Below are 14361 nucleotides of genomic sequence, written 5' to 3'. Positions count from 1 at the left end.
TTTATATACCCGACTTCACTTATTGTACATAATTACAAATAGCTTCTTGTTCTATTTTATGCTTTTGGAAAATAGACACGACCCTTAAAACACAAATTGTGCAAAGCGTAAGGTCAAACAAATACCAATGTTTTTATTATTATTTTTAGTCATAGATTGGGTTGGTTCATGTACTAAAATACAAATTGTATTATTAAGAAGATATAATTAGTAAAATAATTGGAGATACAAAAACGAACCAGGAATAGACACCATTTAACTTAAGTAAAAATAAAGGTTCATTTTCAGGTCTAGATCTTGGTACTGCAAGCAAAAAAAATCCTATACGTTCTCATAAATATCAATTCCAACTTACCCTGACCTGACCTGCATTACTTTCATAACCTTCGTCCATTTAATATTCCCATGTGAAGGAAGCCCCACTCAAAACGATTAGTTAATTAAAATTCCTTAAATTCAACCCCCGTGTTATGTTGTGGTGTGTCCTTCGCTTCATGTGATGACCAAACAAAACCATTTTGTTTTCCCCTAAAATAACAACAACATTAAAAAAGGTATATTCTTGGCCATTCATTGTGTTCTCAAAAAACAACACAAAAATAATAAATAAATGAAAAAATAATATAAATTAATTAAACCATCCTTTTTTTTCCACAAAAATGAAAAACAAAAATAAATTAAATAACTTACTTTCTACTCAAAAACAAAAATCCATATCTCTATTTAATTTTATATTTTTTATCTTTAAAACCAACAAGCATTCTTTTTGTGTGTGTTATTTTGCAGGACTTTGTTCAAGGACTCTCGGTTCTGTCACGTGGATCGGTTGAAGAGAAACTCCGATGGACGTTTTCATTGTATGACATCAATGGTGATGGCTTTATTACTAGGGAAGAAATGACTGACATTGTGACTGCCATATATGAGCTAATGGGTCGTGTACCTGACGAATGTCCTGAAGAAGAAAAAATTCGCCATAAAGTCGAGCGAATATTTAGGGTGAGTTTTTGTATGTTCTGTTGTGTATTAAGCATATAGCTGCTTTATAAATGTTTTATGAGTTCATTTTTATATGAACCTCACTTTACATCGCTGACAACAACAAAAAAAAGGGTGAAAACTGCCATCTAGGTGATTCAAAAGTTATTTTTATCTCCGAGTTTTCATAGTTTTTTTTTTACTGTTTTTAAGTAAGATTTAGGGGGAAAGAGTCCTTTTGATAGGTTTTTATATGGAGCTTCACTTAGTCCAGGTAAGATATAAATAATACGTTTATGATGTTGGATATAAATACTGGGAAAAGTTTTTTAAGTGGCTTTCTGAGGAAACATAGAGAACAAAAAACACAAACTCAGTTATAAGGACACTTTCGACAGTTCGGTGGCGACATAGTTCAACAAAGTTTTGCATTTTTTAAAAGGAAATGTCTGTATTTTTCTTCAGTTTATGTTCTCTTTCTCTCCCATCGTCGAGGTTTAAAAAGAGTAGTCTTTAATGAGTTTTTACAACTTGATGTAGTAAGAGGTAAATCATTATATTTTTCTATAAGTTTTTCGATATCAAAGTCTTTTTTTTCGATGTTTCTTGTGAAGTTTATAGAGTCAGGGGTGCAGTAGCTATAAAAGAAGAACGTGACTTGTTTGACGAAAATGAAGAGTAACTAAGCTACTTAAAAATGTTGGAAAAGTTAACTTCTTTTTTGTTTTTCTCTAACCATTATTTTCTTCAAAGGAAATATTGGTCTGGAACGCTTGAACCATTTAGCTAGGATACGACTTATTTGACATATCTGATAGTCTTTTGTGCCGTGAAGATGTTTATTTTGTTTATTTTTAATACTTTCCGGTAATAACGTGTTATTGAGGAAGACTTAATATTTAATAAACATGTGAGTGCCATAGAGTTAATTGGTCTGTGCAAAAGACTTAAATAAAGATATTTAAAGGAAAGTTCCAATTATTAAACCTTAACTAGTACAGTACTTTTTTTTGAAAATGTCGATAGGTTGCTTAAATTTGTTTGTTTAGATTTGTTACTGCTTTTAAAAACTTTATATTTGCCTATTTATACCGAGTTAGCAAAGTATTTATAAAAACATAGAAAACATCGAATAGCAAATTTAAAATTTCGACAGTTTTTGTTTATGATAATGTTCCAACAACTTAATATGAACTTTACAACACCAAATAATGGAACAATAGATAAAACATAGAAAACATCGCATGACAAAGTGTACGTACAAATTATTATTTATTATGTATTTATTATTTATTTATTATACAAATTATTTAAACTGAGTTAGGTTAGGTTAGGTTATAGCGGCTGTCCAAGATGGAAACGGACACACTTAGGCCAGTTTAATAGCCCATTGTGATAACACATGAATCTTGAGGCTTCCTTCTAAGCTCAATGGAACCACCTTGAGTCCCTTACGAAACGTGAGGGGCTGATTATACCGACATGATTTAAATCGTTTAGATCGTTAAAGAAGAATTCTCCTAGGTAATTCTTGCGATTTCGAGCTAGAGCAGGGCATGTGCAGAGAAGATGAAGAACCGTTTCTTCCTCTTCCTCGTCCATACAGCTTCTGCAAAAGTCATTTGAGAATACGCCTAGTCTCGTGGCGTGCTTTCCTATTAGACAGTGTCCGGTTATGACACCTATTATCGAGCTTATATGCGATCTGCTTAGAGAGAGCAAGCACCTTGAAAGTTTTAAATCCAGTGTTGGCCAGATGTTTTTTGTGGCTTGACACGTGGTGATGTTGGTCCACCTGGTGCCTGACCTCCTCGCAGCGTCTTGCATTAGTAGCAGTTTACAAGTAGCGATTGGTATGCCAGTACTTGCCAAACGTGGTAGGATGGGCTGTACGGTACCGTTCCTGGCGAGTTCATCTGCCTTACAGTTACCTGGAATGTTTCTATGGCCCGGCACCCAGCATAGGTGAATATTAAACTGCTGCGCCATCTCCAATAGAGATGATCGACAGTTATGGACTGTTATAGAGTTTGTAGAGACAGAGTCCAGAGATTTGATAGCGGCCTGGCTGTAAGAGAAAATACGGATATCAGATGTTGATATCACGTTTTCTTTGAGCCAGGACAAAACTTCCTTTATCGCCAAAAATTCCACCTGGAACACGCTACAATGATTTGGAAGGCGGAATGAGAGACTTAATTTCAGTCGTTCAGAGTACACAACTCCACTACCCCCTTCTTTTGTTTTTGACCCATCTGTGTAAAAATGGATTGACTCATCCTCCAAGAATGTCCTATCCTCCCAAAAAGATCTGGGCGGTATAGAAATCTGGAAGTTTCTTTCGAATTGCAGTTGGGGGATGGTGTAGTATGTGTGCTTTGGAATTGAATTGATTCTAAGTACCTTAGAATTACGGAGTGGCCAATGTTGTTGTTAGTCCACTGCGACGAAGCTTTGAGGCGAATAGCAGAACTTGCAGCTATTTGTTTGCTAAATATGTCAAGAGGTGTTAGGTAGAGTAAGGTGTCCAGTGCCGCAGACGGGGTCGTGCGAAGCGATCAGCTTATACATAGGCAAGCTGAACGTTGGACTTTATTTAGCTTATCCCTGTTTATACCTTTCTCTAAAGCAGTCCACCATATACTGATTACCGATGGGTATAGCCAATGCGTGATTCTGGGTTGTAAACCTTTGCTGCTTTTTTGCAAGAAAAGTGAGCTTCAGTAGCTCATTTGACTCTTTCCTGTAGGTTGCGTTTCCAATTTAGTTTTTTGTCTAAGACAAGACCTAGGTATTTGGCCTCGTCTGAGAATTTTAATTGGATTCCTTTAATGTAAGGAGGGTTGACAAATGGAATTTTGTATCTCCTCGAAAATAAGACTAAATCGGTTTTGTGTGGGTTAACATCCAGTCCACACCGATCAGCCCAAAGTATTAGTCTCTCCAAGGCATTTTGTAAGAGTTCTTTTAGGATATTAAGATGCTTTACTGAAACTACTATAGCAACGTCGTCCGCATAGGCTATCACTCTGAAACCCTCCGCATCCAGACTAGTTAGGATTTCATTCACCACTAGGATCCAGAGGAGAAATGATAGAACAATACCTTGCGGTGTCCCTCTACTAACGAATCGTCTACTAGAAAAGTTGTCCAGTTTTGAGTTAATTATTCTACTAGTAAGCATTAAATGAATTAACTCCTGAAGCTAACTCTCTACAGTTAGAGATGTAAGTGTAGATGTGTCCACGTTGTTAAAGGCACCTTCGATGTCACTTATGTGAAGAGTTCAGAAACAATATTCTTCGATAGTAAGTTGTATCGGCTAAATTACTTTTTTTGTGTATGGGATATATTGTGGCTTTTTTAAACTGTGTTGGTATATTTCCCGTTTGCAACATTTCGTTAAAGGTCTTCGAAATTTTCTTGATGAAGCTTGACGTCGCATACTTAAAGAATTCTGTAAGGCTCCTATCAACTCCTGGTGCCTTTGCATCTTTGAGTTTTCTTAAGGCCTCCACAACTTCTTCCGCTGTAATAGGTGTATCTTAAATTTCATTTGTAATTCAGGGTTCTGCATATTGTTGTGTTCAGTAGCCTTTGGAAATAGTCCATCAGTGTACTTGCATCTAATTTTACGCTAGTTTGTGGTTCTTTGCCATTAAATTTATTTATTACAACTCAAAACTGTTTAGTATCTTTACAGCATGTAAGTTTGAGAGTCTCGTTTACTTAACATGTTTTCTTTTTGTCCTTGTAGATTTGTTTAAAGATTTTATATGTCTGAATATAATAATCCTTTAAAATATTGACCACAAAACTTTCGGAACACCTTGAACCATCCGAAAGATTTTCGTACTAAACAGTAATCTATGACTGAGCAGCCTTGTTGTCCTATAAACGTATATTTTCAACTTGTATCCGATCTACTCGCACCATTTAGAATACGAAATTCACAAATGCATCGCATAATTTTAATAATCTTAGTCTCTTTGAGTTTGTAGTTTCATCTTCTGAATTCCTCAATTTACCTGCGAATAGATTTCCTATTCTATCTTCTTTTCCTATTCTTAAGTTAAGGTCACCTATTATCATGATATTTTCGCATTGATTTCAATATAATATCATAAAATCTTAAGAATATTGACTTATTACTAAGACCCGCTATAATATAACTTAGTATATTAATAATTTTACTATTTATTTTTATAAATCCAGACGTCAACTACACCCTATGGTATAACATTTTTATTGTTTGACAAGTCGTTTTTGATATATGACAAACATAGAAATCATTGAATGCAAAAATCAAGATTCTAACAAGCAATTTAAGACAAGCTATCGATAAATTGTTAAATATTATTATAAGAGTTTTGTGCTGGTTTTCCCAAGAATGCTACATTAAAAATTCATTAAGAAAGTCAAGCATTAAAAAAAACATAAAAAATATTGCAGGAACATTTTAAAATAATCACAGTCAACTCTAAGACTTATTAAGGTCAACTTATTAAGAATAACAAATCTTATATTAAACTTCTTTTAAACTAGTTTCCAAAACCTCGCACTGATAAAGCAGCAGCAAAAGTAGAATGCATCGCATGTCCAAAAAAATACTGTGTTAAATTATTGAAAAAAAAACCATTGATTCAAAGACGTTTTAATTTTAGATCTGGAGGATATAAGAAAACATAGAAATCTTTCAATGGAAAAATCGAAATTATTATAAATTTTGAAAATGTGTTAGCTTTAAATTATTAAACCTAATTAAAAGACAGTTGACTCTATTTCAAAACTGTGCTTCTTCAGGTTATATCAATAAACTGATGGTCAACTTACAAAGACAGAAAAAACATAGAAAACATTGCAGGAACATTTTTAAGTCATCGTAGATATTTCAGGCATAAAAAATGGCAAATTATGATGCAATAATCAACTGAATATAAGAAGGCTTACCTTATTTTATCTCTATTGCTGCACTAGGTTTAAATGAGCGTACAAAGAAAAAACATAGAATATGTACCCATACAATTTCGAGGAACTAACAGAATGTTTATAATACTTATAAACTATTTAAAAAGTGTTTTATGATTCATTAAGTTCCCACTAGGTTAAAAAAGCAGCAGAAAAAACATAGAAAACATCGAACACAAATTCTTAATTTTAAACTTTGATATTATTTTTCATTTTTTATTAAAATATTTTGTATTCGTTTTCAGAAAATGGACACAAATCGGGATGGCGTTGTTACTCTTGAAGAATTCCTCGAATGTTGCCACAATGATGAAGCAATTTCTAGATCAATGTCGGTATTCGATACAGCATTCTGACCATATCCAGGCGATGTTGTCGATGATGGCGAGGAACGTCGTCACTGCCGCCACCGCGCTATGCGGCTACATCGTCATAGCTCAAAGAAAAATAATATATTAAAGGACACACAACATAGCCAGAGCAATATTAAAAGTCAACAACCACCAACTTCACCATCAGCCGCAGCAGTAGCAACAGCACCCCATCGTCATCATCGGCATCATAGTAAAAGTAGTCGATCCCACACCACCGCTACCACCCCAAACGTCACCGCCGCAAATAATAATAATAATAATTCCTCTAGTAAAACGAAGAAGAGAATCAAATTAAAAGAACGTCAAATTGAAGAGACCCAACAAGGACTTCCAGCAGTGGCTTCTACATCAGCAACAACAACAACAACACAAACAACAGACAAACCAATTGACCGACGACAGTTGAGTTTAGCTATTAAAGTTGAAAGGCCATCAACATCAACATCAGCAGCAGCACCATCAACCCTCCCATCATCAACCACGGACGATAACTTAAACAGTAACAAGGACATTATTGTTGTTGTGGAGGAGCCAACCGCACAACATTTACCTGCACCACCATCATTCTCATCCACAAAGTCTTCACCAGGACGACGGTTATCATTGGGCTCTAAGCCGACATCAAGATCAGCGTCATCCTCTTCCTTGGCGTCCACAACGTCGTCAAGGGCAAGCTCTTCCTCATCGTCGTCATCGTCATCCTCATTTTGCCGCCATTGTTTACGTCCGCAAAGGGAATTGCAATTACGTTACGTTCGCCATCGACGCCACAAAAAGCCCGACCCCATTCATCACCAAGAGGTGCCATTAATCCAACTACAACAACAACAACAACCCCCTGAACATCAGCTAGCCATAATGCAGCCGTCAGCACTGTCAGACCCGGTGAAGGGCCGTCGCTCATCCAGCAGACGTATGCCGGCAGCAACGTCATCGAAAACTGTCACCACAGTTAAGCCACAACAGCACACAGCACATCGAATGTCATTCGGCGGTGGCAGCGGCAGCGGAGGAGGAGGTGGACGTGGATCAACAACGACGTCAATGGCGGCTGGCCGCCAACGTCTCTTACACCGCTATTCCCAGCCCACAACAACGACAACGATACGAATAGAGTCTGAGGGTGGCGGAGCCTTCAACTTGTCACGTAATCAAAACCTTAATCAAAATTTAAGCGTCACCACGCCAAACCTGTTGACGGTAAGTGGGGCAAGTTCAAATCGGTCAAGTCGTAGCGGCCGAGGCAGTAGTAGTAGAAGTGGCCAACTAGACCAACAAACGCCGGAGTCACCCTCGTTAGTTAAGGTCCGGACCTGGTATACCGTGGCCAAACAGGGTGTGTCGTGTTAGCATAGCACATGTGATTATTTTTAAATATAAGTTTATTTTATTTTTCTTATAGATTTTATTTTATTTTTATTTTATGTTCTTGTATTATTTTTAGAAAAATACACAAAACACAAAAAATAATTTATGTAATTTTATTTTTTAGTTTGAGTGGTGGAAAAAATGTCCTTTTTGATTTCAATTTTGAAGACATGCGAAAAATGGCCAGAAAACAACAACAACAAAAAACATAGAAAATCAAACTTTGTGTCCATTTAGCAGATAAAGTCGAATGTATTTTGTTTAAAAAATTATTATCTGCAAACTGCCAGGATGCCTTAAAAAAAAAAAACAAAACAAACTAAATTCGAAACAAGAAATTTTCTGGTCAAGAAATAAACATTAATTTTTATTCTATTTTGTTTTAAATTAAGTTTAAGTTTTTAGCTTTCTTAAAAAAATATATTTTCTTTAATTTTAAGCCACTCAAGTTTTAACATTAAAAAAACATTTGTACACAAAAACAGAAAAGAATACACCCCCTCCACTCACACAAGACCACACATTTAGTTATTAAACAAAAAAAACATAAAATAAAAAATATTTATATACCTTAGGGAAGCGTAATTTATTATTAAATAATTTTTTGTATAACAAAATAATAAAACAAAAAAACTAGTAAATAGTTTAAATTATATTTAATTAGTTATTGTAGATAAATTAAATAAAACAAAATAAATATAAATAAAATGAAATACGTGCATAGGTTTTTTTGTGTGAAAACAATAGAGTTCAGTCAATCATACATTTTAAGTTTTTTTTTTATAAATCTAATTTTTTCATTTTTTTAATTAATTATTTTGTCTTAAAATTATTTTATTTAGTTAAGTTTTTGTTTAAATAAATTAAACTCACGGTTTAGAAGTTCCTTAGTCTATAAAACAAAAAATACACACGTAAATTTACGGAAGGAAAAAAGTGATTCAAAATTAAAAAATTAAATGTGCGTTATTTAAATGAAGCAGAAAATAATAAAAATTGATAATTTATTTGTTTTTTTGTTTATTTTTTCTTTTTCTTCAATTAATTCAAAAAATTAATACAAAAAACAGGCTGTAGGAAAAAAACAGACAAAATTAATAATTAAATATTTTAACTTAGTAGTAGGAAATATTGGGGCATGACTTGTGTTCTGTTTTACTCCTGGTGTTCACTTAGGTACTAACCTGAGTGAACTACGGCCTCAACCAACAAACTTATTCATTTAACTCAGTCCCAAGCTGAACCTGTCCAAATCTTCAACCTCCTCTTTAACCCATAGAGCACGCAGGCAGCTCTCGTCCTTCTATGCAGCTGCATATGCCTACCAATACTTTTCATCAAACCAAGGGTTTCTTGTTGGTAGGATTTTGCAACGCAGCACGTCTTTAGGGTAGGTTTTAAAAATATTCTTCTTTTATACAGTTACAAACAATAAAACTTTGATTTTTTTTAAAGTTTTTAAGACCCATATTTAAAAAAAGAACTGAAAAGATAAAAATAAAGATTCAACTTTAAATAATATAAAAATAGTAATAAAGTAAAATGGTTATTAAATTTTTGAAAGCCGTTGAATGCTAAAAATGTTAGAACTGGGCCCATTAAATTGAAGCGTTTTTTACAAGTACTGACTCTTGCGATTAATTAATAAATCTTCCAAAATGCTGTCACAAAAAAGTCTTTTTAAAATTATGCGTTTGGATTCTACGTTTAAACTGTTGGTCACCCCTTTACCCCTCAAATTACTCGCATACGCAGGAATTTGTATTTAAATTTTTTGGAAATTATCCTTAAGTCTCGAAAAATTTAATCTAGCTCAATTTAATTTTCGGATGAGTCAATCCGCTTTTGCACTCTTTGACGAAATTTATATAATTCAAACCTCAAGGTTGGAGCTAAATAAGTCTGAAAGTTTCATCTGGTCTCCAATATAGTATAGGACCTTAACGTTTCTATTTTTGTTTTCAGAAACTAACATTTACATTTTTGATTTATTCTAAATACTGAGAACTATAAGCTCTTTTTATACAAGGACGGGTAAATTTGAGTCAGTTTATTATCAAGAACAAGAATTAAACTATACATACCTTCAAATTCAAGACAATCTTTGATAGGTACTTTTTTGGTGTTGATTATGATTAATTAAATTATTTTTGCAAACACTTCCGATCTTTGTTTTTGAAATGACGCCTTGTTGCTTCCAAAATAGAGCGTGCAATCAATTGAGAATTAGTTATTTGTTACTTTACCTATTTAAGATGAAATAATTTTGGAAAATTCATTTAAATTTCAATTTTTTTAATTTTATTTTACGAATACATAAAAAAACATTACTTAAACCATAAACAAAAAGTAATATTTAAAAAAAAAACTTCATTATATCAACATTTTATTGCACAAAATTAAGCGAATACTTTGTATTTTTGGCTTCTTAAACCAAGTATTCAAAAAATGTATGTATGTACTTGTTTTTTAAATTGAATTTGAATCCAATGTTCGTCGCAGAAATAATTTTCGTTTCAGTATTCATTTCCTCAATTATTGTGGAAATGTCAGAGCAAAGAAGAGAAACCGACATTGCTACAAGAAAATTCAGTATAAAACTACATTTCAACAATAAATACTCACGTAAAATTGTCGAAATAGTCGGCCAAACGGTCCAAAAAAATACTAAACAAATATCGGTATGAATTTACGATCCTAAACAAACAAGTAATTCAAAGTAAACCCAAAAACGATTGTACCAAACTTGGCGGCCGAAATGGCGACACTTATTGAAAGACCAGTTTACAGTCAACAAACCTCAAAGTTTCTGGAACGATGTTTTGTTCTCGGACGAAACCAAAATTTACTTATTTTGGTCTGACGGAAATCAAATTTTTTGGACAAAGCCCAATACTCAGTTCAAGACAGAGAACTTGCTTGCCACTGTTAAGTATAGGGGAGGAAATGTTATGTATTGACTAGCAGCAAATGGAACTGGAAACTGGGGACATAATCATAAACAAGTGGCAATTTTTGGACATTCTTAAAAGAAACATTCGTCAGTCTGCAGAAAAACTGAATTTATCAGCAACCTTTCACTTTAAACAAGATAACGATCCAAAACACACATCGTTTAGTGTGAAGGAATGGTTTCTGTATAATACCATAAAATAGCACAAGACCCCACCTAAGTCACCGGACCATTTGTGGGAAAAAAGAAAGCGAAGGTTGAAGAATTGCAACCTAACCAACAAAATTCAATTGAAAGCTAAGATCACATAATTTTGGGAAAATATACCCTCGTCTTTTACTAAAAATTGTTGAATCAATACCGCGGTGACTATAAGATATGATTAAGGCAAAAGGTGGCCCTACAAAATATTAAAATTTAAATTTGACCACTAATTAACATTTTTTAATTCCAAGTGTGCGCTTCATTTTGTGCCATGCATTTGATGATTTGTATAGTTTTTATTTGTATTATTTTTTGTAAAAAAAAGAAAATTGAAAACAAAATAAGAAAAACATAACAATTGAACAATTTAAAACAGCAAAACAACTTTTTTTTACGCTCAATTTTGGGAAATACCATAAAACATTTAACAACAAATATAACACCATAATAATGACGCTTTTAAAAACATTCAAGGAGCATACAAAAGGGAAATGGCTGATTTCCACAAAGTTGGAAAAAAGATACAAAATGAGTTGGCCTTTTTGATCAGAAGTTTTCATTAGGAATGATATATGTCTCATATTTAGAAAATTGACAGATATTTCAATTAATTTATTGCATGTTTTTTGTTTTATATAATTCTAAATATTAAAATTTCATGTTTGCTGTCCCCTATTTTTTAAATCTCAAACATTTTTCTACATCCTAAAACTGAAAAACCAAAAGGGACAAAGAAATTTTGTAATTTTCCAAACCATATAAATATTTCAAGATCCAGAGCTATTCCGAGTTAACGTAAGAATGTATTGACTTTCAAAAAAGTGTAACAGATTAAAAAAAAATAATTTTAGAATTATTTGCATTAAATAGAAAACGCATACAAATATGGTGATGTTGACTTTCTTCCATTTACTTTTGGATGTATTTTGGATGTTTTTTGCAGTGAGGGGAGTTACTTTTAGTATATTTTGCGCTGAAATAACACAATAATTTTACACAAACAATTATGTAGGAAATCTTGTCAAAAGTTAACAAGTATACGCCTTAGTGTACTATTCTGTTTTCTCTTTTTATTTGAAGGCAATCAAAATAGAATAAATAAATTAGGTGGCGCAGCAGTCCATGAAAAACCAGGGCCTAGTGACTTACAACTCTCAACTATTCCTGTGTGCCAGAGATGTAAGGGACCTACAGTTTATATGCCGAATCCGAACGGCTAATTTGATAAAGCACTTTTTCAAGACAAGAATTACTCTTGGAGGATTTGTCAATTTCTCGCAAGAGGCATGAAAAAAATTGGGATTGAACCCAAGACCCCATCGAACGTACTAACCATCACGCACGGTACGGGCAATGGCATATTTAAAAAAATTTGTTGTTTAAAATAAACTTGACTAAATAAAAATCTCAATAAATCCTTTCTAAAGAGTATTTGAAGTTCGTTGGTTTTTTTAATCCTTTTAAACATACAGTCTTATTTAATAGAATTCTCTAAACAGATGAATAGTCCATAACGATTTATGCAGGCTTAAAAAAATTCTGCTATACATTTTAGTTGTACAATGCTTATGTCAAAAAAGTTACAAAATGAAGCAATCTATTCCATTTATCTGCCATGTTTGTCATAACAAATAAAATATAAAAATTTGTGTTGTGGGTGGAAGACCAATTACCAAGTTATGAAAAACTGCTAAGTCTATAATAGTTGCTTTGACATTTTCCAAGCAGCCCCTCATACCTGATAATAAAATGCGGAATCCACCATGTTACGAGTAGCCAAGACATATTGTATCTTATAGAAGGGTATACAAGTGTACCCACCATCCCCAAGCAGACGACCATTGAACTCCCCATCATCAAATCTTTGTTTAATTTTGCTTTCCCTAAAAATTCGTGAGTCATGAGTGATGTTTTCTTCTTCTTTTAGGGATGAGGCTCATACCCTTTTCTGTACTGTACTGACCTGATGGGCCACCTACTTTTAGGATCCTTATGTAGGTACAGCCAATGGCCCCAACAACCTTTGGAAACTCCCGTATTTAAGAGATCTTGTTCATAGGTCTTAGCTGGTCCAAAAAAGAAGTTTTTTAATGAACAAAAGTCTTTTGCTAGCTAATGCTCTTGCCACTCGCTTACAAAGTTGGCAAAGCGAGTGTAAACATTTAGTACAAACTTACTTCGTTCCGTCCCCAATATCTTATTGCAGCCATTACTTGGCTATTTATTTGGATGTGGTCTCTTCTATTGTCGCTGTTGAGGTCCGAACGGATAATTAACATTATTTGTATCATATTCTCTTTCGAAAATCTATATAGTTTTTAATTTTTCGTTTCTTATGAAATTAATTTGAACCTTTTTTATAAACTTTCCTACTTCTCGGAGTTGGTAAAACGCGAATTAAATTATAAAAATCATCAATAAATGAGCTAAACTGAGACAAATCAAAATTACATTTACAAAATAATAATAACAATACTTTACTTATGTATGCTCTATTCAACCTCATAAGCGTTCAGCTTATTATGGGACTATGCAACCTTGCATGAGTTTTATTAATAGCATTTTTGCGTTAAGAGGCATTATTATATTGATAACATATCTTTATGTAGGCTCTATACAGCGTTTTTAAATAAGACTGATAGTTATTTTATTTGATACTTTAAATTTTCAAATTTTCAGAAAAATGTATCAAACGAATTTAATGAATAAGATCTTTTGATTTATAAAAATCCATCGCTGAATGATTAAATTTTGGCTTTCAAAAACGCCAAATCCATATTTACAAGCATTTGACCATTAGAGCAGTTCATTATTTAGATTGTAGGTCGAAAATTTAGATTCGTTAATTTCATAAGAGATGAGTACTTAAAGCAAAAATTTACAATCAAATCAAATCCTAGTAAATACGTTTTATTTGGAATTAAAAACATTTTCCGCTTTCATCCAAAATGTATCGAAAATAATTTTAAAATAATTTTCCCATCAAGTTTGGAAGATTAATTTCGAATATTCCAAACAATTATTTGAATCGGATACTTTAAAAACCGAAAAAATACAAAAATGGATAAGTTAACTTATCACGCTATCAAAACTTATATAATGACTAACTCTCTTAAATGCTTAGAAAAAACAATTTTAAAATTTGAAATACCGACATCTCCATGTAAATTAATATTCAACGAACTGTAACTAAAATCTCTAAAGGATATTTGACAAATTATGTGTTTTGAGCATATAAATGACACTGTGGTCACATTTTTGGCAGCGTATCTAATAAAATTCTATGGAAACTTAAGACAAACTAAAAGCAGTAGAAATGTTCTCATACAGTCCCTGACCATATTATTAGACGCACTTTAAATCTTAATTTCCAGCTTTTTTAATCAGGTTTTCGAATATTGTAATGTATTTAAATTATTTTGTATGCAGAATGTAAACTACTTCCTAGAAATAAAGCAACAGATTTAAAGAATTTTTTTTAAATTAATATTTTCAGTTTTTTGCTGTTGTTATTTT

General features: G+C 32.9%; 1 protein-coding gene across 1 annotated transcript in view; it reads left to right on the top strand.

Moving 5' to 3' along the window:
• Positions 1–8688, top strand: part of LOC129948377 (uncharacterized) — a 282556-nt gene extending 273868 nt beyond the window's left edge. Inside the window, 2 exon segments of the mRNA XM_056059352.1 lie at positions 787–999; positions 6192–8688. Of these exon segments, the coding sequence (XP_055915327.1) occupies positions 787–999; positions 6192–7670 (1692 nt within the window). The 3' untranslated portion in view covers positions 7671–8688.
• The last annotated feature ends 5673 nt before the right edge of the window (positions 8689–14361 follow it).

This window comes from Eupeodes corollae, chromosome 2 (genome assembly GCF_945859685.1).
Source record: "Eupeodes corollae chromosome 2, idEupCoro1.1, whole genome shotgun sequence".
Lineage (NCBI taxonomy): Eukaryota > Metazoa > Arthropoda > Insecta > Diptera > Syrphidae > Eupeodes > Eupeodes corollae.
This window is presented reverse-complemented; position numbering and strand designations above follow the sequence as displayed.